Source organism: Dreissena polymorpha, chromosome 1, assembly GCF_020536995.1.
Source record: "Dreissena polymorpha isolate Duluth1 chromosome 1, UMN_Dpol_1.0, whole genome shotgun sequence".
Taxonomy (NCBI): domain Eukaryota; kingdom Metazoa; phylum Mollusca; class Bivalvia; order Myida; family Dreissenidae; genus Dreissena; species Dreissena polymorpha.
In genome coordinates, this window is record NC_068355.1 from 93,720,644 (window position 1) to 93,746,747 (window position 26,104).

A 26,104-nucleotide genomic window follows, 5' to 3' on the forward strand; every position below is an offset into this window, starting at 1 on the left:
ATATTTCATCAATATAAGAATAAAATTCACAATATTATTACCTTCACATGATTTAAATGAGTTAATTCCGAAACTTACACTTGAATAGGATAGTTTAACGCTTAGTTGTTATTGTGCAAGTTCCAAATAGGCTGGATGTGTTTGCCTTCCCAAAAAAGATGTTCTATAGTTTCGATGTTTCACCGCAAAAGTCACATAAATTAGAATTAGATAATTTGCATTTGAAGAGATGTTTATTTGTAGCTATAATTCTATGGACGTATTTATATTGAAAATTTCTCAGTGTGCTATCAATAGTTGCTTTATATGGCATGATAAATATGTGTTTCCAATTAAGTTCTTGTTCTCGAAAAAGCACTTGCCATTTATTTTGGATTTTGGAGTTTTCTATAGGGTTTTTAATTTGCAGTGTGTAAAATATTTTGTTTGTTTTGTTTTGTCTTGCATGTATATTTTCTAATAATGTTGTTTGAGTACATGGTGTGTTATTTGTATTGATTATTGATTTAATATGTATGGGTATGTTTTTTATTAATGTGTAGTACTTCAGGGAATTACTTGAGGGTATTCCGTATATGTAACATATATTATCAAAGGAGTAGAAGTCCTTAATTCTGTAGTCGTATAATTGGTCGACGTATTTTATGCTTCGTTCAAACCAATCTTTATATAAAAACGTCTTATTGTTTGAAGTTATGTCTTTATAATTCCATAAAATAGTTTTACTATTAGTTTGGGTTTCTAGGTTATGAGTAATATTACTCCATGCCGATAGAACATTAGATAGGAATATGTTTTCTTTTGAAATTTCATGTAAGATATTATTGCTGATGTTACATTCAAAAAGTAAGGAATCGCCATTTTTAACCAGGTTTTCCGAAGGAAAAAACTGGTTATTAGATTGGCGAATGCGGGCGGGCTGGCGGGCTGGCTGGCGGGCGGGCGGAACAAGCTTGTCCGGGCCATAACTATGTCGTTCATTGTCAGATTTTAAAATCATTTGGCACATTTGTTCACCATCATTGGACGGTGTGTCGCGCGAAATAATTACGTCGATATCTCCAAGGTCAAGGTCACAATTCAAGTTCAAAGGTCAAAAATGGCCATAAATGAGCTTGTCCTGGCCATCACTATGTCATTCATTGTGAGATTTTAAAATCATTTGGCACATTTGTTCACCATCATGGGACGGTGTGTCGCGCGAAATAATTACGTCGATATCTCCAAGGTCAAGGTCACACTTTGAGTTCAAAGGTCAAAAATGGCCATAAATGAGCTTGTCCTGGCCATAACTATGTCATTCATTGTGAGATTTTAAAATCATTTGGCACATTTGTTCACCATCATGGGACGGTGTGTCGCACAAAAGAATCACGTCAATATCTCCAATGTCAAGGTCGCCACGACTAAAAATAGATTTTTTTAAAAACAAACTTACAAAGGGGGTTAATTTTGTTTGTTCATTTCAAAAGTTCAGTTTGAGTTTTCTCCCTTTATCAGATTTTTTTTCACAATGAAAACCTGGTTTTGTGACAATTTTGTCCCTTGTTTTTTAATCTTCTGGTAGAATAGTTTCCATTTACTCGAATTGGTACTATCTATGTATATTTTAACCCAGCTGCATTTGATTGCATTCACGAATGAGTCAATATTCGTTAATATGATGCCTCCATTTTCTACAGATTGAATTAACTGAGTTCGTTTAATTTTGTCAGGTTTATCGCCCCATACGAAATTAAATATTGTTGAATTTATATCGTTTAAAATGTCATTTGGTGGATTTGGGAGAACTGTTAATACATAAATTAATTAAGGAGGTGCAAACGTTTTTAATACGGTGTTGTTTTTTTTCCGATTAGTGTAAGTTTACGATGCTGCCATGATTTTAAACAATTTAAAAAAAATTGTAATTTTGGCAATATGTTTTTTCAGAACTGTTTCATTTTCATTGTTTGTAAAGGTTATTCCTAACGTTGTTGCTTCATTTGATGTCAAGTTGAATTTCATTTCTTTTTATAATGGACATTACTTTTTTTTAATTTACCTACTCGTAGCACAGGAGCACAGAAGAGCTTTCCGTAAACTGTCTGATGAGTATAAATGTCTATTTAATTATACCTTAACTTTATTGTAATATTATCATTCAATGCTTGCGTTTTATATGTACATTTGTTTTGAAATCTTACATGACAATTTCGTTATTTACCTCGTTTACAAAATGACGCAAAACCGAAAATCACTACAAGCTATATTCATATCGTAAAAATGCTGAGAATTAATTTAATTTAATAAATGACCAACATGTTTTGCTTGTTTTTTGGATGGTGATCAAACATTTCACAGAAAACTCATATGTCAAACAATAAATTACGCAATAGTGTTATTTCGCGTCGAAGTAGATACCCCTACAGCTATCCTTCTGTTAACCCAAGAACGCCGATAGAAGGAGCGGATTATCTGAGAGCACTTCCCAGCCTAATGTCAGCTGACTAGATGCAGATTCGAACTTGATACCGAACTCCCTCAGTAGACACAGGAAGTTAACGGTCTTGCTTAGCCAGTGGTTGAAGTCCTTTTGCGTACGGGAGACGACGTACTTTAGTACGTCCCATAGGAAGATGTGTATCTGCTCCACGCGTTGCCTCTCCTTGAGTGTGGGGCAGCGATCTGCAACAAGCAGATGATCAAGGCTGTGTATTTAGAGTTCATACTATATAGCTGGCCCCGGGAAATTTGTTAAAGAATATGTTTTGTTGCTTTTGCAGCATACAAACACAGATTAAACGATAAAATATCGAAGCAAATCATATCACTTTTAAACAAAGTTGGTAGAGAGCAAAAGGACAATGTTACATACCACATTTTGCCATTTGGGTCTCGTGGTTTAAGACGAAACGACTGTTTAAGTTAATGCATCTCTAGCATACATAACTACATACGTAAATAATTTGATCTGAGAGGTGTGGTAAGTTATGGTCTCAAGGTTATTTTTAATATAAAACAAAGTTAATGACCGATGTATAATACTAAATATCAAATACAACACATACATGTATTAGTTTTGTAGTGTCGGTGATATATAGTTTTGCTTTGAAAGTCTATAATAACTATAATAATGTTACGAAGTTTAAAAATAGGATTTATTTTGTAATTGTAACGTACGACAACAAAATCCTCTCATGCAAAACCCCGTTAATAATGAGCAATGTCTGCCTGTTGTAATGTTGTACGCTGGAAGGTATATAAAAACTTTAAAAGACTTACGGACAAGTTTGTGTATACGGGCAAAAAGACGGACGGACAGACAGATGGGCAGACTTCAAAGGGGATTTCCAATAAATACCTATTGCTTTGTAACGGGAAGTATAAATACTTTAATTTATGTGTACTAATACACAAAAAAGTCTTCATTTCATACAATCAAACCTGAAAACAGCGGTTTTTTGAAACTTCAACATGTTTAATTTAAAACTTGAAAAAGTCAGTCAAAAGTATATTCACCAGAGGGCAACACTAGTGTATTAATGATTTATTACGCTGTAACACAATACACGAGTACTCGGGCAATATACCCAATGCTGTAACACAATACACAAGCACTAAGGCAATATACCCAATGCTATAACACACTACACAAGAACTCGGGCAATATACCAAATGCTTTAACAGAACACACTGCACAAGCTCTCGGGCAATATACCCAATGCTGTAACAGAACAAACATCACAAGCACTCGTGCAATATATCTAATTCTGTAACAGAACACACTAAATGTACACAATCACTCGGGCAATATATCCAATGCTGTAACAGACCACACTACACAAGCACTAAGGCAATATACCCAATGCTATAACACACTACACATGCTCTCGGGCAATATACCCAATGCTGTAGCAGAACACACTACACAAGCTCTCGGGCCATATACCCAATGCTGGTACAGAACATACTACACAAGCACTCGGGAAATATACCCAATGCTGTAACAGAACACACTACACAAGCTCTCGGGCCATATACCCAATGCTGTAGCAGTCCACACTACACATGCTCTCGGGCAATATAACCAATGCTGTAACAGAACACACTACGCAAGCTATCGGGCAATATACCCAATGCTGTAACAGAACACACTACACAAGCTCTCGGGTAATATATCCAATGCTGTAACAGAACACACTACACAGGTGGTCGGTAAAAATATACAACGCTGTAACGGAACACAATACGCGGGCGCTTAGGCAATAATCCCACATGCTTTAAAAGAAAACTGTAAACAGGCGCTCGGGCAATATACTAGTACCCAATGCTTTAACAGAACACTATACAGAGGCGCTCGGGCAATATACCAAATGCTGTTACAGAACAATAGGCGGGCGTATCGCAGAATGCCGTAACAGCAAAAATTACACTCAGTCAATTGACGTTATTCTGAAACAGCGCAATTTCATATGTATCAGGTCTAAATAGCACAATACACGGGCGCTAAGATATAATGCATGAAATGCTGTATTTGCGCAATACGCGGGCGCTTAGATATTATGCCTGAAAAGCTGTCATAGCACAATACGCGGGCGCTTAGATATTATGCCTCATATGCTGTTATAGCACTATACGAGGGCGCGTTGATACTATGCCTCATATGCTGTTATAGCACAATACGAGGGCGCGTTGATATTATGCCTTACATGCTTTTATAGCACAATACGAGGGCGCGTTGATACTATGCCTCATATGCTGTTATATCACAATACGAGGGCGCGTTGATATTATGCCTCAAATGCTGTTATAGCACAATACGTGGGCGCTTACAGTACAGCTCACGCAAAACAAACATATTCCGCGATCCGCGGAGTCAGACGCCATCTTGTGTTCGCGGAGTCGACTCGGAATCGACCATCTGGTCGCCGAGTGGCCGCGTCTGTCCGCCGAGGCACTCCGCATCTCGCCTCGGCATGTTGAGGAATTTGTTGATGATGCCGAGTCACTCGTCGGACAATCTTATTAACTATAATTTACAATTTGCACGTGTCTCGGATAGAAATTGACTCCGAGTTTCGCATAATAATGTTTATTACATGGTGCGTTACTACGTTTCGAAACAATTCACTACATAATACATTGACAATTAGATTTTGCATCATCTGTCCAAATTATCTTTATAAACTGTTTCTTAACCTTTTCCCTGATAGATGCGTATAATTCCGAGTCTATCGATTTCCAGATCATGCGCTGATTACCGCATACATGCGAATTTTTCCGTCTATCCAATACCCGATAATCCCGTGTATTCCCAATGTCCATTTTCAAATGCAAATTCTGATTAATATTGACGACAATTTTGTCAAAAGTGCTCAAGAAAACTCATTAACACAGACATCAACCATTTTTCTAAAGTATCAAATGAATTTCGGCCTATGTTTCTATTTAAAGATTTGATGAAATAGGTGTCCAATCGGGACTACTAAGGGTAACAGAGATTCTAACATGCGTAAATAACTTAATGTGGTGTGCGCGCATCGTGTACAGTTCATGTCTTGTTACGAATTGTAGCCACAAATAAATACATGTATATGCCCATGATATGTTCGTGTCCAGTGTTTATCTTGACAAAAAGCGCGCGAAAATAGGCGTAGGTGTATTTATTTATACACAAAAACTGCGTAGCGCAGACAACCTTGTAAAAGCTTCGTAGTGAATTTCCATTTGAGTATCGGGGTATCTCGCAAATGATTTTGACAATTTCCTGAATAAAATAAAAGTCGAAAACGCTGTATCATTTTCATATTTTAGTTCGTTCAATATTGCAACAATTATTGTACTGTATCTGACTACACCCAAAATGCCGTGTAAAGTTCATATTCTTTTAAAACGACCAATTAACAGCGTCATCTATATTTAGATTTTATGTAACATGTATGTCATTTTTCTGGAAATTGGGAGAAAGTAAAAGCGACTTTCAAAAATAAACCAACGTTTATTTTTCCATTTTATTTGTCATAATTATTTATATTTTGTTTTGTCTGTGTATGTTTGTTTGGTTCTCATTTGTTTTTAGCAAATCTTATGAAAATAAATATCGTAATGGTAAATGTTTAAAGCAAGTCCCGTTTCCGAGATCATATACGAGAATTACTTGGATATGTTTATTGTTCATTGTTTTGACAGACGACACGTGCTTATCTGAGGTTTAAGTTTTTATAATACACAGGATATTGGTTTATCGGTGCTTGATTGAGCAATAAAACAAAGACGCAGTCGGCGGTTTTCAGAAGGCCTTTTGTACTGACCAACATAATAATTAATAGTGTACGTGCTCATCTAACATTTAGGGATAAAACACACGGGAGACTAGACACTTTGTGTTTGTTTGGGCCATAACCGGTGGCTATTTTCAGTAGCACACGTGTCCAGAAACGAACGAGTTCGGGTAATAAAGCACTGAGATTATGATCTGAAAACTGCATGGAGTCTGAAATGAAACAAAATGCCGACAAATCAAAAGATTAATCGCCTAATGTTTCAGTTTAAAATTCGATATTTTAAGGCGGGGTTCTCACTGCATTTCCTATTGCATTCGCATACGCTTGTATTACTTGTTATTAAATAAGTATCAACTATTTGCTTCAGTATCTTTATTTCCATCGACAATGATCAAGATCTGAAATTAACAATGATGATAATTATATCTATAAAATGATAATTAGAGAAATGATGCTATACTATCCTGTATCTCCCCCCAAGTCTTTGGGTATGAAATGTTCATATGAAATAATATTACACTTTAACTGAAGTTGAAACAAAGACTGATAACAAAAAGTACTGGGAACATTGGAGCCCACCAGGTCTACTCCCTTATAAAGTAAGAAAAAAAAGAACTTTTTAACAACAAGAAAAGGCAAATGTCTTTGATGTGGTCAACTATATGAGTCTTTGTCAACAATCACATGACATAGTCTTTCTGCCACTCTGGGGCAGTTCTAGTTCTTCCTGATCGTCTGACTGGAAGGCACAACAGGTCCGTTGGCGGGGTTGTGCGGTTTGGTGTCTCACGACTTGGTCCTGTGTCCACGGAAACGTCTACTGGTCGACTGTCAGGACTCGGAGGCTCAGTATAGGCTAGCTGACGACGACTCTGCTGCAGGTTACCTCGGCTGGGTGTCTCACTGCTGCTTGGCGTTACCTTACTGGGTGACGCAGTAGGGTGAGGAGCAGAGTGAGTTGGGATCCCGGTGTTGGTTGCAGCCGGCGTAGATCTGGTTGCATGTGTTGGGGTCACTGCTGGTGTGATGGAGTGTCCTGTGGGATTTTCAGTTGTTGCTGCAGGTAGCCTGAGTGCTAGGTCACTATCAATGGACAGCCGTCGTGGTTGTAGTTGAACGGGGACATACTTTCGTAGGAACTTCCTATTGCGAAGGGTTACCCGTCTTGAGCCATCAAGTCGTACCACATACTGGTCAAATTGGCGAACTTCAATTACCACGCCAGTCTTGTCCCACTTGCGAGGATAGAGTCCAATCTGGTTTTGCAGGCGAACATTGTCTCCCACAGCTAGAGGTGGTAATCTCTGAGTGTGCTCTGACAGTTTTTCTGCACACCGCATGTGCCTGTTTCGCAAGGCTTCTTCACGGGCCAGTGATGTGCTTAACCAAGTTTCATGAGGTTTATACTTTCCAGGTGGAATTGGTATGAAGTCTCGAATGGGGCGGCCAAATATGCACATGGCTGAAGAGAGTTTGGTATCCCTGTCTGGTGTGTTTCTGTACTGAAGCATGGCACGCTGGAAGGCATCTGTGTTTATGTCACCAGTGGAAGTTGTGTTATCCATAAGGAGACGCTTCACTGTCTTTACACCAATTTCGGCCCTACAGTTGCTGTGTGGGAAGGCTACGGAGGATAGGCGATGGTGTACACCCCAGTCACTCAGGAATTGACGTGTGGCTACAGCAGTGAATTCAGGGCCACCATCAGAGGCAAGTTCATCAGGTATTCCATATGTCACAAAGATACGTCTAAGACATGTGATCAGTCCTTGGGCTCCGTTAGCTGACTGCTCTACAATTGGCCAGTTGGAATAACGGTCCACTACAACAAGGAAATGATGCCCTTGGTAGCTGAAATAGTCAGCACATAAGCACTGGAATGGATACTCTGGACTTAATGGAGGTACTGGTGGTGCGCTAGGATTTGATGGTGCACTACGGTTGCATTGTTGGCAACTGGTACGAAGAGCCGTAATGGCAGGTGTGATTCCTGGCCAAAATACTGATGTCTCTGCCCTAGCAACCATGGAGGTGACACCTTGATGAGCTGCGTGCAAAGCCTCAAGTACTTCGTCTCTCAGTGATGGTGGTATGACAATACGGTCTTTGTATAGGATGACGCCATCGACTGTAGATAGACCTTCACGGTACTGAAAGTAGTCTCTGAGCGATTCTGGCAGCTGGTGACGGTGTTCCGGGATACCAGATTCGATGATGTCGGTAAATGCTAGCATGTCTGTATCGCTAGCTGTGGCTGTGCGAACTCTGTCCCAGGTGACTGATCGAAGGTTGAGAGCATTGAGGGATGAAACAACACCTGCAATGACGCATTCATCTATGGAGTCTTCCTGATCTTCCTGCATTCTCAAACCAGTCATGAGAGAACTGCGGCTAGCTGGACACACAGAGGTTGAATTGATATGTGTCTCATCATCTGGCAACATCAGCTTTTCTGCATCACTGATTGGATGACGTGATAGACAGTCAGTGGCGCGATGTTTGACACCTGGGATGTGGACCATACGGAACTTGTAGCGTAGCGTTTTCTCTTTCAAGTTTCTTAGACGAGTATTAGAGATGTCCTCAAGCGATCGGTCTGTGAATATCTTGAGAAGAGGCTTATGGTCAACAGCAATGATGAGGTCTGCGCAGCCTAGGACAAAGTACCTGGCCTTGTCAAGGGAATCTGCGACGGCAAGATCTTCACCCTCAACCGGCGCATAGCGAGACTCTGCTGGATGAGTGAATCTGCTGCCAACAAGTGTGATCTTCCATCCAGATGGGCAACAGAAGGGTTCCTTCTTTGAGCATGTGCAGTGCTTTTGAAGGAGCCAGAATCCAATACCCACTTTTGACCAGTCGGTCGCCAGACATGTGGGTCTTTTGGGGTCAAAGATACGAACACCTTCTTCTATTTCGCTGGCGATCAGTAGTTTTGACTCATCGAAGACGTTCTGGAGATGTTCATTCCAGTTGAATGGAGTGCCAGGTTTCAAAAGTTCCCTAAAGGGTAGCATTCTTTCGGCCATGCTGAAAGCATATGATACCTGGTTTACTAGACCAAACCAGGAACGCACATCTGTAATGTCTTTTGGCGTGGGGAAGTTAAGGATGGCTTGTAAGTATCTCTGGCAGGGTCTTACATCGTTGCGTGTAATTTCAAATCCTGCAAATTCCACAACATCAGCTCCAAACACAAACTTTTCTGGATTCAGTGTTATGCCATTTCGACCGCAAATGTCTAGCCAGTGTACCGCTTGAAAGAAACTGTCCTCGAGATCATCAGCCCATAGCAATGCATCGTCAATACATTTGGTTTTGTGAGGGATGTCTGCAACAATCTCATCATAGCGTCGGGTGTATCCATCACCTGAAGCAATGTAGCCCTGAGGTGCAGTTTTGTAGCGATATCTTCCCCAGGGAGTGATGAATGTGGTAAGATGGCGGTCTTCCTCACACAGGGGTACACTGGGATAGCCGTTCCATGCATCGAACACTGTTTTTTTCTTCCCATGGGGGACTGATCGTGCTTGATGAAAAGGTGATGGTGTGTGATGTGTTTCACGTGTTGCATGAGCATTAAGGGCCTGCAGATCAACAGTGCGTCTTGGCTGTCCACTTTTCTTTGCACACACAACCATTCGATGGCACCAAGTGACAGGCTCACCAATAGGGACAGGCTCAATGACGCCAAGTCGTACGTCTTGGTCAAGACCTGCCTTGACTGCATCTCGCCAGTGGATTGGAACTGGTACCGGTGTGTGGTAAGCAACTGGTTTAGCGTTGGGATCTACCAGAAGTTTCATTGGCGGACTGTCCATCAGACGAAGTGTTTGATGTTCACATGTGTTAAAGGTGCTGGCTTTGTAGAACTCAAGGAGGTACTGTTGAAGTTTGACACGATTCTCTTCTGTCGGTGAGCATGGTAATGTACTAGGTGGAGCTGGCGGAAGTTGATGGGCAGGGCATCCACATGGAGCTTTGTCCTCACCATTCAATGCTGCTGCACTGTATTGTTGTGAGGCATGGATTTCCGGAAAGTTGTCTGTGATGATACCAAGATTGATACAGGCTTCTCGACTAAGAAAAAGTTTGTCCGATGAGTCAGTAACATATGTCATCTGCCTGGTTTTAACTACTTGACCACTAGAGTCCTTGCTCGACATCCGCAGTAATAATGCACCGAGAATTTTAATGCCATCGTTGTTCGCTGTGTGCATGCGCATTGTCACAGGGATTAGGTCAGATTCACGTAACCCAAGGTGATGGACAACTTTGAGACCGGCAAGGCAGCTCTGGCATCCGGTATCAGCCATAGCCGGTATCACTGTAGCTAGAGACGGTTTAGGAAGATTGATGCCAAGTGCCAAGTAGTCCTCTGGAAGAGCCTGTATAGACACTCTTACGAATGGTTGAGGCTTAGAGCTTCTGCGAATCCAAGTGTCAGACAGGTTGTCATAGACATGATGATCAAGCGGGATGCTGTGTTTATTATTGTTCACAATGTTCACATCCTGATGGTGTATTTGAGAGGAATCTACAGTACATAATGCGTCAAACAGAGCACTTTCCTTGTCAAAGTTTTTGGGCTGAGTGTGTGAAGGGCGCCTTGGATTGTCCACACTACGGCACACACTCTCAAAGTGGTGTTCACGTCTGCATTGTGCACATCTGTGGCCATAAGCTGGGCACTGAGTCTTGCGTTCCTGTGCAGTTCTTTTCTTTCCGTGGCCACGTTTGCCACAGTAGGAGCAAGCTTCTTGGGTGTCTCTGCTGGACTGTTGCTGCTTCTTGTAACTGGTGGCTGCTCCAACAGCATGGGAGTCTAAAAGTCTCGAAGCTGACCTTTTTCCTGCTTCCTTGGCTTCCACAAATTGGAACACTTCCTCTAGCGACATGTTCTGGTTTTTATCACCAAGTAGGTCAAGCTGAATGTCAGGGTCTGCAACACCTCTTGTGAGAACATCACGCATGATTGCTTCAGTGTAATTAACTTTGGCGGCACAATTGTTGCAGTCAATCACAAATTTGCAAATGTCAGCCTGTCCTCTCAGACGTGCACCAAAGTTGCGGACAGATTCATCGCGATCTTGTCTCATGTTGTGAAGTGTCACTCTTGCCACCATTGTGTTTTCTTCGCGCACTGCTAGCTTACGAATTGCTGCCAATACATTGTCCACCGATTTGTCAGTTAGATTGCCACCTGTTGTTCTCGTTAGGTCTCTCCGAAGAGGTTCATCACAACATTCCAACAACTGGATCACTTTGTCTCGACCATCCAGTTTGGTGGCAGCAACATAATCATTCCAGCGTGAAAGAAAGTAGGCCCAGTCCTCGCTGGATCCAGCGGCGGTAACTGTAGGACGCTTGACTTTCTCTACTCTGGCTGTTTTGGCAGGTGCCAATGTGTGTACGGCGCTGTGGGCAGTTATGAGTGCCGCAACGATGGCCGGATCTAGATCGGCTGTTGTGTAGGCACAGTCAGGGAACGGACACTTTACTGCAGGCATGGTGTCGTCTTCACAGTCTTGATCATAAATAAGTATCAACTATTTGCTTCAGGATCTTTATTTCCATCGACAATGATCAAGATCTGAAATTAACAATGATGATAATTATATCTATAAAATGATAATTAGAGAAATGATGCTATACTATCCTGTAGTTATAGATCCTCGTATTATTTGCACAGATTTATTAAAATTACAATGAAAATGCTCACGCTTTCCAGGCGGATAACGTGATATTACACAAGTCATCTTTATTTTCGCGCACTTTCTAAGAGAACAGCAGATTTACAAGTGTATTTAATTGTCACAATAATGATACTGTTTTGCGTCACAATATTATTTTGTTAGTCACATTTATTCCGCGTTTAATGTTTCTATATATTGCCCGATAATTCCGTTTATTACGACTGCCATTTTAAAAGCAAATTTTGTCAACATTGCTGAAAAGTTTGTTAAGACAAACGTTTGCCATTTTCCATCAAACGATTTGTACATGCTACTGTTTTATTTAATTGCAGACTAATCGAGACGGCGGTATTCTCGGCGAACACGCGTATATCACCTGATGCGATGTGTAAATTAATATTTAGATGCAACATGTACATGGCCATTTCTGAAAATCGGGACGAAGTGAAAGTTATCATTTTAAAATATAAACGAACATATGTTTTTATTAAAATTGTCAACATTATTTATATTTGTTGTCTATGTGTATAGTTGTTTGGTTCTCGTATGTATTTTCGCAAATCTTATGATACTTCATATTTTGTTTTCGATGTTTAAAGCAAGTCTCGTTTCCGAGATCATGTTCGGGATTAAACTGGTTAAGCTTCATTGATATGGTTATAATGACCTACAAAATCATTATGTATGAAGTTCCGCATGCAAAGAAGCTGACCAAAGGTTTACACATTCACGCAGAAGTAAACATATCAACGTATTATTTGTATCTGTTTCTGATAATTGTTTATTTAAAAATGGTTTAACATTTGTTAAAGTATAAAATCAATATTTGTTCATTTTTCTCTGCGAAGCGCCGCGTGTAAAGACGCGGCGTGATGCCGCGGATCGATGCCGAGGCAGGAACAAACGCGGCGTAACTCCGCGAATTATCGCATGATGCCGAGGAAATACTCGTTGTGGATGCGGAGTAACTTCGAAAACAAAAGAATGTGTCCGCGGCATAGCCGCGGATTTTGTTGGTTTTGCGTGAGCTGTACTGCCTGGTATGCTGTTATAGCACAATACGAGGGCGCGTTGATATTATGCCTCATATGCTGTTATAGCACAATGCGCGGGCGCTTAGATATTATGCCTTACAATCTGTTATGGCACGATACGAGGGCACGTTGATATTATGCCTCATATGCTGTTATAGCACAATACGCGGGCGCTTAGATATTATGCCTCATTTGCTGTTATAGCACAATACGCGGGCGCTTAGATATTATGCCTCATATGCAGTTATAGCACAATACGTGGGCGCGTTGATATTATGCCTTACATGCTTTTATAGCACAATACGAGGGCGCGTTGATATTATGCCTTACATTCTGTTATAGCATAATATGAGGGCGCTTAGATATTATGCCTCATAAACTGTTATAGCACAATACGCGGGCGCTTAGATATTATGCCTCATATGCTGTTATAGCACAATACGCGAACGCTTAGTTATTATTCCTCATATGCTGTTATAGCACAATACGCGGGCGCTTAGATAGTATGCCTCATATGCTGTTATAGCACAATATGCGGGCGCTTAGATATTATGCCTCATATGCTATTATAGTACAATACGCGGGCGCTTAGATATTATGCCTCATATGCTGTTATAGAACAATACGAGGGCGCGTTGATATTATGCCTTACATGATTTTATAGCACAATGCGAGGGCGCGTTGATATCATGCCTTACATTCTGTTATAGCACAATGCGAGGGCGCGTTGATATTATGCCTCATATGCTGTTATAGCACAATACGAGGGCGCTTAGATAGTATGCCTGATGTGCTGTTATAGTACACTACGAGGGCGCTTAGATATTATGCCTGATGTGCTGTTATAGCACAATTCGAGGGCGCTTAGATATTATGCCTTACATGCTGTTATAGCACACTATTAGGGCGCTCACATATTACGCCCCGTGCTGTAGCAGCACAATACGCGGATATATTGGTTATATGTCCCATTTTGTAATACCCATTGTGCGGGCGCTCATTTAATATACCCTAGTAAAAAGAACACAACTCTTTAAAAATAAAATGTTTCATAAAATGTTTATAATGGCATTATAATGATCATGATATATACCTGTAAAGGTGAGACAGACGGCACGTAGCACGGCTATCTCCTCCGTGCTGAAGTCCAGTAGGTTCCCTTGCCGCGACATCCGGAATATAAACTCCACCAGGTCAGCGCCCCAGACCTGCAAGAACATAGTAGGCCAGTAAGGTAAAGACGGGATTAAGCAGAAGCCAATAAGAGGTTAGCTCCTTAAATGTGTAGAGGGTAAATTTACGAGATGAGGGTACGAAATATACCTGTGCGCGACAAGCATAGCAAAAAGACGAAGAAATAATATAACTGCGTCGTGGATAGATAGACGAAGGGTCAGAAAAACAACTGCGGACAAACCTTGGATAACGCCGAGGATAGATAGACGACAGGTAAGACATATATCTGCGCACGACGCGCATAGCAAGATGACGGGTAAGAAGTATAACTGCGCACAACGAACATGGCTAGACGACGGGTAAGAAATATAACTGCGCAGATCGAACATAGATAGAAGACGGGTAAGAAATATAACTGTTTACGATATGCATAGCTAGACGACGGGAAAGAAACATAGCTGTGCAGATCGAACATAGATAGAAGAAGGGTACAAAATATATCTGTGCAAAACGTACATAGCTAGACGAGGGTTAAAAATATAACTGTGCACAATGTGCAGAGGCTTAAGGACGGGTAAGAACTATCACTGTGAAAAACGTGCGTAGCAAGATGTCGGGTAAGAAATATATATGTGCAAAACGTACGGGTAAGAATATAACTGTGTACGATGTGCAGACAGTATTCGGCCCCCGGGTTCTATGTATAAATTGTAAGCCGACCCCCTCCCCGTGAAACATCGTAGTACAGTATTCGGTGTCTTTGAATAATAAGAGCACATTAGTCGATACTCGATATTACAAAATAACACTAACACCAAACCAGGCACGTTGTGCTCAGGTGAGCTGAAAAGACATAATAGAAAGACAATTTAGAGAAAATAAATGTTAACTTCTACAACGGCAACAAAACTGACAGGAACGGTTAGTCTATATCAACCGCCACCCAATGCACCCATTCCGAAAATCCATCATACTAAAGTGATTTTTGTTTTGCCTTCATGCGAGCAAATTTGTCAATGATAGCATCAACAAACATTTTTCTAAATTGTTTCCTTCCTTATATTGAGAAATTAAAGACAACAGACTCGATCTTGTCCCATCGATGCACTTAGATATGAGAGAATGAGATTCAGCTTGCTAAAGGAACGCTCGCAACTGGCTATTGATACTGCATTTGTTAAGAGAATCTGCAGCGCAAAGCTCAAACTGGGAAAAGACATCAGCAAACTACACAATGAAAGAAATAAGTTCCAAAGGTGTCGATGGTAAGGAATCACATCTCGTAGTAAGTAACATTTTATAGTTCAGAATCGCGTCGAGCAGTTCTTTGCATTATCTTTAGTGTCATAGAAATTTGCTAAGTCGAAGTGATTTTAGTGAAGCGTTTTTAAATCATCGCTTCTAACAAGATTGCGCTCATCAAGTAAAATCAAAGAGTTCAAGTCATTGAGGTGAATGAATTTAATTGTTATTTCATGTTGACATCTATCCTTAACACACTCAATTACGCACACAACCTTCTCTTCTGTAGAAAGCCCGGCATCCAGTGCCGATTCTTCAGGCATCCGTTTCCTTCTCCTGATTTGTCTTTTAAGTTTAATCCCCAACTCTGCCCATGTTATATTTGTACTGTTAAGTTCTTTTTCACACAAACCCTCGCGCTTTGACTTAATTTGTATTTCCTATGCTTCAAGATCATACTAGTATGCTGTATCCTTGAAATTCATGATAGGGTCCTGGAAACGTTTTTAACCCCGACCAATTCTTCTTAGAATGTCGTTCCAGAAATATATTAACACGGGGACATTGAATTCCAGAACATTCGCAATCAACCTTTCTGCATCAGTTCTATTATCATTTGACTGATTAATATTTTCTGATAGTTTCTCTAACAATTCCAATAGTTCCCTTAATCAGCTTAAGTTTGCTTTGACAACTATTTTCTGATAATTTCTCTACAAATGACACGTGTTCCTTTAATCCCTTATAGTTTGCTTTAACAACTACAAATCTCTCATTCCATCTTGGTTCAGATCCCCGCTTAACAGTGATCGTAAAAAACGTTATTAAACAAAATAATCGAGAACTGTGTATTTATTTGAGGATAGAACTTGAAGTTGTTAACTTTACATGAAAAAAAATCAGCAAAGAGTTTCGGATCAATTGGGCCTTACTCACAACTATTCTACTTACGCGTGGGTCCAACGAATTTATCACAATCTTTTTTTATAAAACTAAGAAAAAGCACCTCTATATAAAACACGTTTTTCTCTGGTATTGCTTAGTCTCAGAATAGGAGCCTCGATGTCGTATTTCTAGGATAAGACCGCTGGTCAGCACAGAACCGGTTCTGTATCGTCTGGTGGTCTGTTCGCTCTATCATCGTAGACGTGTGGATGGCAGTACAAAAACTACAAATTCTAGTCCAACACGAATACAATGAATCCTCTTCGAGCGCACCCTTATGTCGGCCCCGAAGCAATGTGCATGGCTTAACGACGGGTAAAAATATCACTGTGTACGATGTGCATAGCTAGACGAATGGTTGGGAAGGTGTCCAAAGGTATGACAAAAAGAGAACTGACAATCGTTCGAAAGGACGTTACTGAGTGAAAATCGCCTGTATGACGAACCTTTACACAAATGATAATGATTTAGAAAGTATGACAGACACGTGGTGATAATATAAACAAACGTTGGGTCTTAAGTTCTTTAGCTATTCGCTTGGACCTGGAACTGTCCATGCGGGATTCCGTGAGTGTTGTTTGTGGGTATGGGGACCGTGTGGAAAGAAACGGGAATTTACATTTGAGCGAACAGTAATATCCCTGTTAATGCTTTCTGTAGCTTTCAACAACAAATACATAAAGCACCTATGCACATAATAACTATCATAATTCATCATCCTCTAAATAAGAATCGAAACCGACCTGTTCTTCGTAATCATCATGGGCGTGAACATCAAAATCACCGCATTATCAAATTAAAGTTTTGCTTCACCTTATAAACGCGCTCCCCATGTACATACCTGGGCCAGCTCTTCCGCGTGGAACTCCCAATCGCAGGCGCCTACCATGAGGGTGCAATTGAAGCACCGTATGTGGCCCACATACCAAATGTCGAACCTGGACGCTGAAATCATACCAACAAGGGGATATGTAATATATGTAATAACTGAGCGACAGTTTGCCCACAATTCTGCTCGTTAAGCAGACATACACATGTTCTCAGACATACTAGGGGCCCAAAACAAATTTAAAGCGACCCTGCCAGCTTCCATCCCTGCGATTATGTCTATTGTGTTTCTGTATATTGGTCTTCATTATATAAATTATGTGAACCAACTTGTATAACAATAATTATTTCCACTTGTTAGAATGATACATTGCCACAATTTGTTTACCTTATGAATTTTAAGATTATTATGGTTGTTGTAAAGTAGGTTATGCAGAGGTACACAAATCGGTACGCTTACGATTAATTTGAAATAATATCTTCACTCGGCTAGGACACATAGACAGTAGGTTATGCAGAAGTACACAAATCGGTACGCTAACGATTAATTTTAAATACTATCTTCACTCGGCTAGGTCACATAGACAGTAGGTTATGCAGAAGTACACAAATCGGTACGCTTACGATTAAATTTAAATAATATCTTCGCTTGGCTAGGTCATATAGGCGAAGTTTATCGTGTAGAGAGCTTTACAATCTGCGAAGTATGCAACTACTCTGAATGTAATATAGAAAAGCATGCATTATAATATATAATTTTACAAGACAACTAACGACATAATTTCCGATGTGAACTTTCCTGGATGCTCGGACACGGGCACAGTGAGCAACACATCTTAATTAATGTGTGAATCAGGTTATTTCAAAATGGCAGTTTAAATCATGGAACGCTGCATCTTTGACCTTTGAGTATGACCTTGGCGTTTATGTACGGGAAACTGTTTTTGCGCGCGACGCCATCTTTATATACTGGACATTTGGGGCAAATTATTTGCCTGAAGAATGGCGATGTGTAGTCTAACTTTACACAATCGTACCTTACTCTACCTTCTCTCACTGTGACATTGACCTTGAACATTAGTGGTACGTAACTTTTGCATTGTTGGAAGAAGCTACACCCCGGAATGGCGTATAATGTCCAAATTATATTTGATATGAACATAAACGCGAATAACATGGATCTTGCACAAGATAAGGTATTTTTAACAATATTTTTTTAAGATTTAAACCTGTAACGACCGTTGTGTGTAAGTCACAGACTAAATGAAATAACAACACTATTTTCATAATCAATCAAGATTGTATTCCTGCCAAGTGGCTGATTCTGAATAAGTGAAAACTTGGGAGAACTTATGGCCGTCTTACCTTTGAGAAGCGACGCCTGGTCCTCGCTGTCCAACTCTTGGAAACCGGGAACAGCCATGGCGAACGACAGCATTCCCTTTACGCCGAGCTGGATGCTCGTAAGCACCTGCGTCATCACCGTGGCTTTCGTTTCTTCAACCGATTTCGAAGTATGGTCATTCACTAAATTCGGTTTTATTACATATTCACCGTTCAACGGATGTCCGTTTTGATTCGGTATATTGGCAAGAAGTTTAGGCTTGTTCCTTATAAACGAAACGTCTGTGAGCGGCCTGCCATCGTCCCCAAATGGTTCTTCGGCGGAGTTCAGTCCGTGACCTTGACCTGACGACTGAGCATTGTTCGTGGAAACACCTGCATCAGACACAGGGGATTCCCCCCTAGTAATCTCCCTGTTGATTGAAGCGTTTGGCGGTGGGCACGTTTGAGCAACAGTTCGCAAAGAAAACTTTTTATTTTGATAATGAAGCTGTAACTAATGATAAAAACTTTTTAAAATGCAAATAAAAACTCAATCAAGCGTCGCAAATGCGTCTGGCGTAACTTCAAGTACGACTTATATACATTATTTGATTTTCCTTCAGGATATTACATTAATATTATGACTTTCCCATCTTAAATAACAATATGAAAATCCTTGCATTATGTATGTATGTCATGACGTTGTTACGTAATACACACCGATAAGGCTATAAATTTAAGATATCCCTCGCCTGGGACGAAAAAAGAAGCACGAGTTTTCAAATATTTTTTGTATAGCAAAATAATAAGGCAATTATTAAAACTCAACATCTGCAACATCTATACACGTTCTTTTGGTTTGCGTAAAAAAATTGATAGACATTTTCCGATTTATTGTTAATATTACCAATCGAAGATAAATGTGCAACCCAGAAAGACATTACTCTCCTCAGGGTGAAGCATTTCATGTACCCCTATTTTACGTATGATATTTACATAATGTACCATCAAATTGCTGATTGTGTTCTAGTTGTTGTTGTTGTTGATGATGATAATGATGATGGAAATAGCAAAACACGTATAACAATAATATAAAGCAGATATCAGTTTAAATTATATTACTTTCAAAGACCGAATTTTGTCGCTTGAGCATGAGATCTTCTTGAAAATATTCGTCCAGGGATTCGAAGAGAAATTTTTGAGCAGACACAAGTACACCGCATGTCTCCTCAAGAATCAGTCTCTGAATACTGTCGAGTCTCTCGCCGTCTTCATCGGGATGTTTACTTAGAAACGATGACACATCATGAACCCTATCTGCCTCCACCGTGTCGCCACCGTTCTGCTTTTCCAACATTTTAACTTCGAGGGTATTTTTCGAGCGCAGTTCGTGCGTGTACCTGCCGGTTTTGATGGCCCCCTTTGACATGCCCACCTCCAGACAGCGCTTGTAGCGGCAGTGAGAGCACGCCGTCCACTTCCCGGGAGCGATCCGACAGTCCTGTGTTCCATTACAACACACATACGGCTCTGTTTTACAAATATTTCGCCGAAATGAACCCTGTAAAAGAGAAAGCATGCCAATGACATCGACATCGTTTGGAAATGATCTTACATGATTGTTTATCACCATTCAATATGTTCACAGTAATTTCTTTATTTTGCCCTAGTCTTTAAGTTGACTTTTTGCTTGTTATCCTATTGCCGCTGGATGCCGGATTTTTCGAAGCGTTCTTTGTTAGCGCGATTGTAAATATGAACGTCTGCGGAATATTTCCGGAACTAATCATGATAGCGGCCTATTCAGAATGGAAACAAAGGTCATAATAGGCTGGTAGCTATTTTGTAATTTATTTATCGCCTTTTAGCTCACCTGAGCACAATCTGCTCATGATGAGCTTTTGTGATCGCTTTGTGTGTCGTTCGTTGTACGTCGTCGACATTTGCCTTGTTTACACCAGATACCTCACTATTGTCCGATCTTCATGAAACTTGGTCAGAAGATTTGTCCCAATCATATCTCTGACTAGTGAGACATTGGTTCGGGTTGGTTGAAAAACATGACCTCCAGGAGGACAGGGCGTTGTTCTTTATATGGCTAAAGTAAAAGATTGTTTACAGTCTAGAGGCCACATTCTTTATCCGATCTTAATAAAACTTGGTTAGAACGTTTGTACCAATTATACATTGGAAAATGACTCCGGTTTGTTGAAACACATGGCCGCCAGGGGCGTGGCATTTTCCAAATATATTATACTAAAACCTTGAAAATATTCTAGAGGCCTCATTTATTGTCCGATATTCAGGAAACTTAGTCAAAAGATTTGTCTTTATGATATCTGTGACGAGTTTTTAAAAATGCTACCGTTAGTAAAAAAGCAAGGCCACCGGAAGGCGGGGCATTTGTTTCTTCAATGGCGTTAGTAAAACCTTGATAACACTCTAACAGTCACATTTCAATCCAGTTTTCTTTGAACTTGGTCAGAACATTTTTGTAATGATATCTTGGATAAGTTCGAAAATGTTTTCGGTCTGTTGAAAAACAGTGTCGCCATTTTATCTTATATGGCTATACAGTAACACAATTTTTACACTCGGAAGGACGCATGTATTGTTCAATTTTCATGAAACTTGGTCAGAGCATATATTCGAACTATATCTAGGGCTGCACATAACAGGTCAGTTTCTTTGCATCTCAGGTGAGCGACTTTGGGCTTTTCAGGCCCGCTTGTTTAAAACCTCGTCACAATTGCACGAAATGGTTATAAACATACGTTGCGGCATGCGAAACAACTGTCAAAATTATTTTTTTAAACGAGAATTTTTTTTCTGAAAGTTACTTATTCAACATCATTAAGTTCAAAGAGATACGCACGTTAGTTATTGTCCAACACCATGTGACGAATAAAAATCGCCTGTGAGATCTGACTCGTGAAAAAGAGGATTTGGTGCAAAGCATTCGAAGCTTCAATTCGTTAACCTCAATTAGTAAAGACATTTCACATTGATCTGTTTAAATAACTTATGTATGCCGCTTTTCCATTCATATATTAAACCCAATAAATAAACTACAAGTTCTTTTTTTACATTATATGACCAAACTTATTACCGTACCTTACATGCCTCGCATGTATTCACGCCATAATGGAAACCGGAAGCTCTGTCCCCGCACACCCGGCAAGGCGGAAGAAGTAGAGGTCGTGACGGCTTGTATTGAGGTCGGGGCTTCTTCTCGACGGAGATGATATCGCAAGGAAAAGAGTCAGACTGCGGTGCGTAATGTGTCGCACTAATTTCTACAATTTCACCAGAAGCAGCAACCATGTACTGTTCGGAAAGGTCCGAAGTGCTGTTGTCGGTGTTGTTTGAGTACCGCAGGTTCTCCCGCTCAATGTCGCCTTCATATCTCACTGCCGACTCACGGAATTCATCTACAAACATTCGGTAATTGTGTTTATATTATTTTTAGAATGGTATTATTCTACATTAACAATAACAATAAATACAGTATTGAGCTCTTTCGGTATAGAAATGAACTGTATCCAACTACGTATCTTATAATACGTACTAAAAAAACAATATAAAATGCATGTATGCGTATAAACTTGGAGATGATATACCAGTATACCACGCAAGTTAATTACTTGGACTATTTCTCATATGGGTCTTGTAATTTCTGTAAACCAAACGTGTATAAACAAACTATTTTAACTACGTGGAGTACGTTTGATTTTAAAACTTAATTGCCATCACTGCGTTTTAAATTCGCATTGCCGTGCTCCCTCATTAACGGCATCAGCTTCAGAGCTTTACTATTGACACGGTAAGACGCAAAAAAGACATTACGCGACCGTATTTTAGCCTGTTAAAATAAAATTAAAAACTCCATATAAACAAAAGTCTTTTATTGAACTAAGCAGACGTGGCTTTGGTAAAAGAATACAATAGCATATATATGTTGCAAGCACTTTTATCTTTTTAAAAAGTGTAGGCGGATTGAGACACGTTTACAGTCATTCCTTACATACGCTGGTAATGCGGGTACTTCGATAACCGTAGGCACTTTGATTGCAGAGAAAAACAAAGCGACGCGCGAAAGGTAAGTTTCATCTTTAAAAAAACAAAAGTTATATCCTAAATATAAGTTTGTAGACAAGGCACGTGGTAGAGTTGATAAATTGTACATCTTTTTCTATCGGGAAGAAAACAATTCACGAAAGAATGGTAGATTTTTGACCCCCTCTAGAAAAATCGGTCGAAAAACAGCATGCACTGGATAAACAGTAAACATTTCAACAAAATAAAACTACTTAGAAATATTACAAGAAATTGTTTGATATTCCAGCATGTATAGTTATCACTGTGCTTTAAATACTGAAATTTTGAAATGAAATATAAACGAAGATAGAGCATGTTTTTTTATTGGGGGTATTCATGAAGTTGCAGACACTTTGATTCCCGAAAAAGGACACTTCGGATAACACAGACTTTCAACAAATTTGGCACTTTGAGTTTTATCTTCTACCTGAAATGCATTCATGTTTAATGTATATTATGGTTATTTTGTACAAGCATTTTGAAGAACGAATCAATGTGCATAGTCAAGCGCGACACATTGGGAATCTATGCATTACTTAATTAAAACACACGTGAAATATAACCAATAGCGCTGTTCGTTTTCAAAAATCATATCACTATTAATTTATACTATTAATATTACAATTATTTTTGAAAAAAGATTTAAATGCTTATTTCTTCAGAAATATATATTAAGTGACGACCGGCAATAATTGTCTACGTAATTTACTTGTTTTAGTTGTTACTTGAGATTAAGAGAGATGAAGATACAACGGATCATGTGAATCTCCACGATCGTGTTAAATATTACTTATAGCAGGGCTTTTAATAACGGGAGCGAAGGGGTCTCAAATACACCTTTGTTCTACATAAAATCCTATGTCATTGGTGCTCATTAGAATCGCATTATCAAGACGATACTTATGCGTAGCCACAACATTAACAAGAGTATGGAGAACTCCCTTTATCTTGAGCTCTGCTTTAAGGGCCTTAAACGCAATCATAACGTGCTCGACGTGCGATTCCCGTGACCCTAAATCACTTTATTGATGGAGTAAAAAGAATTTCGGCACTGCAACGCTGCTAAAATTTATATCTAAGTATTAGTTTTATCAGAGTAATATTTGATAACATGGTATCTAATATATAAGTTAATGCAGGGGCGGAAAATTACGGTCATATATACTGTACTCAGCAGATATATCGAATAAGTTTCACTGTTATCTTCCAAATGTATACACAATCATAATCATATTCCAAAGGGATAAGAAAATGTTTCGGTAATTCGTTTTTAATTAGCGTCAGTACATACATTTTATGTATTTCCTGCTTACTATAGCAGTATTCCACATTTCTGGTTCACTAAAAAGAGTGTGTTATATCTGGTCAAACGTGTCGAGTAATCGAGCATAGAAGTGCCATTGTTGTCATTGAAATGATCGGTTAAAGAAGAGTCCGTGAAAATTTGGCATCCGACTCTTTAAACATTTTAATTTTCTCAAAAACGTAAGTAAACTAAAATATAACATGTTGTAACATTAATGCAGGCTGTCAAGCGGTCATACTTTTTCCTACTTTTTCCTACTATTTCCTACTTTTTCATCAGGATCCTACTTTTTCCTATTTTTTTACCAAATCTTCCTACTATTTCTACTTTTTCATTTTCAATGGAGAATTATTTTTTTTAAAGAGTTTATTAAGTAAACTTGCAGGATGAATGAATCTATGGCATGACTGTATCCCTGTTAATGTGCATTCATCTAGATGAGACCTGACAACCCATGCTGACTGTCTGCTAGCACCTCTTCAGGAGCATAAATATTTATTTCTTATGTAACTTTTAAAATTATTGACAAGTTTTTTTTTTAAGTAACAATAGTGCCTTGTTTACTTCCTTAGCATTTGTACACTGCAGACATCACTACCTTACACAGTTCCCAGTGATGCAAGAGCTGAGGGAACCCATTGTTTATTCCAGTTTTATTTTGTTTCCATTGACAACAATTTGACCAAACCTTATGCATGTTTTCATGATATTGCTGTTTGGAATGTAGAGATATAGAGAGATACATGTATTGTATGAGTGGTTATATAATATGGAATTTATTACACAAGTTATTGGAAAAAAGATAAAACTGATGCTTTGCCGAGTTTTCATCATTTACAAATATAATGTAATAAATTCTATATTACATGACAACGGATATGATGTTCTATTGATATCATAGGTACATCATGTTTAGTAATTAAAGATAAATGCACAGAGCCTAAATGCCCTGATACATTTTTATGCTCCCGGTAGGGTGGCATATTGCAGTTGTACTGTCAGTCCGTTTGTCTGTCTGTCTGTGTGTGTGTGTCCGTCCGAAAACTTTAATATGGGCCATAACTTTTGCAATATTGAAGATAGCAACTTGATATTTGGCATGCATGTGTATCTCATGAAGCTGCACATTTTGAGTGGTGAAAGGTGAAGGTCATCCTTCAAGGTCAAAAGTTAAAAAATACAATCCAAGCAGGGCTCGACGTTAACTTTTGGAGCCACTTGTCCAGTGGGACAAGTAGACCAAAACTTCACTTGTCCTGACCAGAAAGCAACTTGTCCTGACCATTATATCTTATTTTGCTCAGTTCTTTGCAACGTAATTAAATAATACAAAAAGCTCAAATCATAAAGACTTAAATCATTCAAAATACATGTTAACATAATTTTAGGCAATTTCAATACAAAAAGAACTGACTAGATAACAGGAAAACTGGATATTATTGATTTTTTAAACATTATACAAAGCCAAAATAACTGACAAAAACTTGTGTTTTGCCACCATACTACTTTAATTGTCTTAAGGTAGCGCACCTCTAATGATTTCCCGCGATTTCTTCGAAGGTTGAAGAGCATACTAGGTGCCGTAGCTTAGTGGTTAAGGCGATAGACTAGAAATCTTTTGGGATATTCCCGCGCAGGTTCGAATCCTGCCGACGACGTATACTTTTTTGCGACGCGTTTTATTTATTTTATAACGTAATTTGATTTAATATGGCATATAAGCTATATTTATTGTTAAATATGTTGCAATTTGTATGCACATTCTTCAATTATTAAAATTAAAACAACGTTATGGCGAAATTGGGTGATTTACTGTTGAAAATACGATCCATGCATGTTGCATTTTTATTTTTATTTCAAAAAGTAAACGGTAAATCTGTCTATTTCTTGGTATTTTTGCTGTATATAGTGTTTCTATAAAACCTAAGTTTAAAATATGACTTTAATGATACTATTTTGAATTTTATGACACTTTGTTTTTAACCGACCCAATTTTTACTTGGCTGAAATCACTTACATTTCATGGCGCTCTTCCATAGATAAAAATTTGTAAAAAATAAATGTCTGTAAAAGAATACTTATTTCATCTTGTTTAAACTTTAAACATCTTTACAGCATCTGTACACACCAACGGCATGCCCATATTTGGAAATTTGAATGAATAATGGAACTTTTATATACCCCAGG

At 39.2% G+C, this 26,104-nt stretch overlaps 1 protein-coding gene across 2 annotated transcripts in view; it reads right to left on the minus strand.

The window, feature by feature from the left end:
- Window positions 1-2,016: 2,016 nt before the first annotated feature.
- The window catches only part of LOC127841171 (peroxisome proliferator-activated receptor alpha-like), a 35,913-nt gene continuing 11,825 nt past the window's right edge, over window positions 2,017-26,104 (minus strand). The window contains exons 2-6 of one of the 2 annotated variants that reach the window (XM_052369812.1): window positions 21,628-21,944; window positions 18,553-20,074; window positions 17,201-17,304; window positions 14,090-14,204; window positions 2,017-2,667 (exon numbers count right to left, since the gene is read on the minus strand). In XM_052369812.1, coding sequence (XP_052225772.1) covers window positions 2,423-2,667; window positions 14,090-14,204; window positions 17,201-17,304; window positions 18,553-18,667 — 579 coding nt within the window. In that variant the 5' untranslated portion in view covers window positions 18,668-20,074; window positions 21,628-21,944 and the 3' untranslated portion in view covers window positions 2,017-2,422. Of the gene's footprint in view, window positions 2,668-14,089; window positions 14,205-17,200; window positions 17,305-18,552; window positions 20,075-21,627; window positions 21,945-26,104 lie in introns of those variants that run through there. The other variant, XM_052369802.1, reaches the window with a different exon arrangement.